Source organism: Chanos chanos, chromosome 7 (genome assembly GCF_902362185.1).
Source record: "Chanos chanos chromosome 7, fChaCha1.1, whole genome shotgun sequence".
NCBI lineage: Eukaryota > Metazoa > Chordata > Actinopteri > Gonorynchiformes > Chanidae > Chanos > Chanos chanos.
This window is the reverse complement of record NC_044501.1, coordinates 39,491,239-39,496,238: the sequence shown is the minus strand read 5'-3', so window position 1 is coordinate 39,496,238 and position 5,000 is coordinate 39,491,239. Positions and strand designations below refer to the sequence as shown.

Genomic DNA, 5,000 nt, shown 5'->3' with positions numbered 1-5,000 from the left:
CTCTTGCTCTTTCTCTCCTTGAACACTTTTTTTCACAAAAACCATTAAGGAATTTAATTTCACTCCACTTTCTTCTTGAGCCATTGATTGAACATCATCTTTTGGCAATACAGAGCTGGTGTAAACGTGTATTGATTGAAGGAGAATTAGTCAATTTCTTTCTTTTCTTTCTTTATTTCTTTCTTTCTTTCGTGCAGATATTGTGAACACCCCTAAGCCTGATGAGAAAGCTATTATGACCTATGTGTCCTGTTTTTACCATGCCTTCGCCGGTGCCGAACAGGTTAGAGTAAACCCTGTTTACATGAGGAACATAACACTGAACACAGAACACTGAACATGGAACACAGAACATTGAACATAGAACACTGAATACGGAGCACTGTGTACTGAGCTCTGAGGACCAAACACGGAGCACTGAACACAGAATACGGAATGCTGAGCACTGAACACTGAACACATGGAGTACTGAACACTGAGCTCTATCAGTATCAATGATTTTAGACCCATTATATCTCAATATGATATCAAAGCATCACAACAACTAATATACATCTCTCTCTCTCTCTCTCTCTCTCTCAGGCTGAGACTGCTGCTAACAGGATCTGTAAGGTGCTGGCTGTGAATCAGGAGAATGAGAGATTGATGGAGGAGTATGAAAAACTGGCCAGTGAGGTGAGTGTCCACAGTGTCCATGAGTCTGGCCATTAATAAGGCCATTCATTATCTGCTGTTTTGTTTTTGTTTTTTATCTGCACATCCCTTCCTTTGTGTTTTGCTTGTTTCTTCTCCTGTCTCTCTATCCCTCACCCCCCCCACTCCTCTGTCTTCCCCTATTACACCTGCATGTCACCGTTTCTGACCTTTACTCCCCCTTCTCTCTCTCTCACCCTATCTTTTTCTACATTTTTCCCCTCATCCCTCCATCTCTCTCCATTCATCGCCTCCTCTCTCTCTGTCTCATCCCGTGTCTCGTTCCTTTCATCTCTCTGCGTCAACCTCTCTCTGTTTCTTCCTTTGTACCTGTCTGCCGCCCCTTCACGCGTCATCCTTTCATCCACGCTGTCCTTTCCCCTTCTCTCTCTCCCTCTCTCTCGTTAACTTCTCTCCTTTCCTGCTCCCTCCTCACGCATCATCATCATCATCATCATCGTCGCTCTCTCTCTCTGTCTGTAGCTGCTGGAGTGGATCCGTCGCACCATCCCCTGGCTGGAGAACCGTGTGGCTGAGCAGACCATGCGCGCCATGCAGCAGAAGCTGGAGGATTTCCGAGACTACAGGCGCGTTCACAAGCCTCCCCGCGTTCAGGAGAAATGCCAGCTGGAGATTAACTTCAACACCCTGCAGACTAAACTCAGACTCAGCAACCGCCCGGCGTTCATGCCCTCCGAGGGAAAGATGGTGTCGGTACGTCAGCGTGAACTCTTATGCCCTCTCGGCTTCCTCGCGAAGTCTCAGTGCGTAGGCGTCAGACCGAGAGCTCCGTTTCTCTCTCCCCTGTCCTTTTAGTTTGACATTTAAAATCCGTTTCAACCCGTAATTCATCTAATTCATCTTGTTTACACAAGCACTTCAGAAATGTTCAATCGGCGTGAACAAATATTAGTAGGGAACAGAATTTGAATACCAAATTTTGGTTTACAAAAATAATTCATATCCTTTATGCTTACTCAACCGGTATTGGTTTTCCTGGCATTAGCAGGTTCAAGAAGCCACGTAACAGAATCATTCTCACTGTGATCAACCGCTTCTAGCCATGAAAACATATGCTCATGACTTGAATGTGTGTGTGTGTGTGTGCATGTGTATGTGTGTGTGAACAGGACATTGCTAATGCCTGGAAAGGCTTGGAGCAGGTGGAGAAGGGCTACGAGGAATGGCTGCTGACTGAGATCCGTAGGCTGGAGAGGTTGGATCACCTGGCAGAGAAGTTTAAACAGAAGTGCTCTATGCATGAGGGCTGGACCGCAGGTACTGATCCAGAACACCTCGCTGCACCACTGAGCCTCCACCTCTTACAGCGCCAAAGTTCTGATACCGGTGGCGTTCAAACAGACCTGGGTCAAAAATAAGTATCTGAAGTATTCATGTGATGTTTGCTTTGGAATGAATGGAATTACACTCGCTCCGGGTAGAATTTGAGCCATTTCAATAGAAAAGATTGCAATGCAAGGGACCCATGTAACACTATCCTGACCCTGGTAATTCAAACACATTGATAATTCTTTATTTCGTTGTTTGACCCAGGGCTCTTTTTAGAAAAATATTTCATTTCAGACAGTATAGCTTTAGAGCGAACATTTACTGTTTCCCTGTGAGTTATTTATATTATTATACATTATTTATATAATAATACATTTATTCATCGCTTCCTATGTCCTTCCTTTACTCCTCTGCACTTCTTTCTGTCTTCATCTCTCTCTCTCTCTCTCTCTGTCTCTCTTTCTCCCTCAGGAAAGGAGGATCTGTTGTCTCAGAAGGACTATGAGTCTGCCTCTCTGATGGAGATTCGTGCCCTGATGAGGAAACACGAGGCGTTCGAGAGCGATCTGGCCGCCCACCAGGATCGCGTGGAACAGATCGCCGCCATCGCTCAAGAACTCAAGTCAGTCGATGAGCACAGGAGCGCGTTCAGCACCGCAAACATTCACAGACATGTTCTTTCATGTAGCAAGAACAAGTGTTTTTTTTTTCAGAGCAACACGAATACATTGTATCTGAAGTTATTACACATTTGGCAGTGATTATAAACTCAGAGCTGTTTCTTTAAGATGCGTCCTGTCGTATAGAAATACTTGGAGAGGGTTTTTTTTTTTTGTTAGAAAGATTGAAAGCTGACAGAATTCTACGGTAACTGTTGGCCTTTATTAACTCTTTCCATCTCTTTCTCTTTCTCTCTTTCTCTCTCTCTCTCTCCTTCAGTGAGCTGGACTACCATGATGCGGCCACAGTAAATGCCCGGTGCCAGGGTATCTGTGATCAGTGGGACAATCTAGGGACTCTTACCCAGAAGAGGAGGGATGCTCTGGAGGTATTCATTCATAGTTAGCATTGCTAGATCTAAAGCCAAACCATCTATTGCCACCAACCCGCTGTACCTTTAAGATCACCATGACTTATATTAATGCTCATGCTAATTTTTTTTTCTCTTTGCTGCTGCCACTGCTAATTTGGCTACAGTGATTATATGAGAACTTTTATTTATATAACTGTTTTATCCAAGCTAACGCGATCTTTTTATTTAGCATTACAAATGCGACCTCCATTTGCCCTTTTTTTTTTCTATAACTGTTGAAACCCACAATTTCACGACATCATGAGGAGATGCGCATTTGTAAAACTTATTAGCATAAAAGAGACAGAGAATGTCAATTCATCCATTTAAAAATCCTGTGTTGAAAACGAATGATATGCTACAGTTTGGCGAAAAGCTCTCGAGAGCCACGCTAACATTGGAAGTATGGACAGCTGCACCTGACTAAACTCTATCCTTCTATGTCTGCAGCGCGTGGAGAAACTGTGGGAGACTATTGACCAGCTGTACCTGGAGTTCGCCAAGAGGGCGGCGCCCTTCAACAACTGGATGGACGGAGCCATGGAGGATCTGCAGGATATGTTTATAGTGCATAGCATTGAGGAAATCCAGGTAGAGGACATTTCTGTGGCATAGCTATTTCCATCTGAACCTACTTCTCAAATCTCCCCCAGGGTATCCGAGTTCTAATTCATATATAATGACAATGTATTACAATGTAATAACATATCAATATGTTACGGACTGGTTATAAACATCGGTTTTCGTCGCTGTCTTTCTCAGAGCCTGATTACCGCCCATGACCAGTTCAAGGCCACCCTTCCAGAGGCTGATAAGGAGAGAATGGCCATTATGGGCATCCAGAATGAGATTCTTAAGATTGCTCAGACCTATGGCATTAAGCTGAGTGGATTCAACCCGTACACCAATCTCTCCCCACAAGACATCAGTAACAAGTGGGAGGCTGTGAGTACACGTTTTTAGACGTGTTTTCACACAGGATGTTTGGTTGACCATGAAGTCTTGTGTCAGTGTTTGTAACGGCTTGTTTTGTGGTTTGATTCGCTTCGTAATCGCAGAGTTGTGTTTAAGGATAAAGGCTAGTGAGCTCATTATGATGAAGACCACAGGCTATTGTTCCGAGTTGAGTATTGACCCGACACATCCACAGTTATGAAAATAAAAGTTAAAAAGACAGATTTGGAGTGGATAGAAGGCATGTGGAACACCTTGCAAATATCATTATTTGACTGTTCTTTCTTTCTTTCCTTTTTTCTTTCTTTCTTTTGTTCTTTCTTTCGTTCCTTTATTCTTTCTTTCTTTTGTTCTTTCTTTCGTTCTCTCTGCCGCCGTTTGTCTCTTTCGTTTTCTCATTGCACCCTCCTTCTCTATCTATCTGTTTCTTCCCCCTCCCCCCGCGCCCCCCACCCGCCCTCTGCCTCCTGCCCCCTGCAGGTGAAGCAGCTGGTTCCTCTTAGGGATCAGATGCTGCAGGAGGAGGTTGCTAGGCAGCAGGCTAACGAGAGACTGAGGCGGCAGTTTGCAGCCCAGGCCAACATCATCGGACCCTGGATCCAAACCAAGATGGAGGTGAGAGGTCCAGGAACAGTTGTTGGGTTGGCACAGTGGCTCTAATTACTATCCCTTGTTGCCATGACATCTGGCAAGGAGCAAGGAAAATGCGATTGGGCAAAGAGGCTCTGACCAATTGTCCTAAGTTTTTTTTTTTCCTCTGGAGGCATTTTAAGATCATTTATAACTTCTACTTCTGTTAGGCCTGTGTTTCTCTCTTTCTTCTGGTTTCTTTTTGTTTCATTCATTTTCTCCATCTCCATCTGTTCATCTTCCCTCTCCTCTCCTCTCTCCCTTTGACAGGAAATTGGTCACGTCTCTGTTGACATCGCCGGTTCTCTGGAGGAACAGATGAACAACTTGAAACAATACGAGCAGAACATCATCAATTACA

General features: G+C 44.3%; 1 protein-coding gene across 2 annotated transcripts in view; it reads left to right on the top strand.

Annotated features, from left to right (window-relative positions):
* The window catches only part of actn3b (actinin alpha 3b), a 25,963-nt gene that overhangs the window by 19,354 nt on the left and 1,609 nt on the right, over positions 1-5,000 (top strand). For both annotated transcript variants that reach the window (XM_030780844.1, XM_030780843.1), the window contains exons 8-17: positions 198-283; positions 583-675; positions 1,177-1,407; positions 1,824-1,971; positions 2,455-2,605; positions 2,923-3,031; positions 3,506-3,646; positions 3,818-4,000; positions 4,490-4,624; positions 4,910-5,000. The exon at positions 4,910-5,000 is cut by the window's right edge and continues 89 nt beyond it. In XM_030780844.1, the coding sequence (XP_030636704.1) occupies positions 198-283; positions 583-675; positions 1,177-1,407; positions 1,824-1,971; positions 2,455-2,605; positions 2,923-3,031; positions 3,506-3,646; positions 3,818-4,000; positions 4,490-4,624; positions 4,910-5,000 (1,368 nt within the window). The remainder of the gene's footprint in view (positions 1-197; positions 284-582; positions 676-1,176; positions 1,408-1,823; positions 1,972-2,454; positions 2,606-2,922; positions 3,032-3,505; positions 3,647-3,817; positions 4,001-4,489; positions 4,625-4,909) is intronic.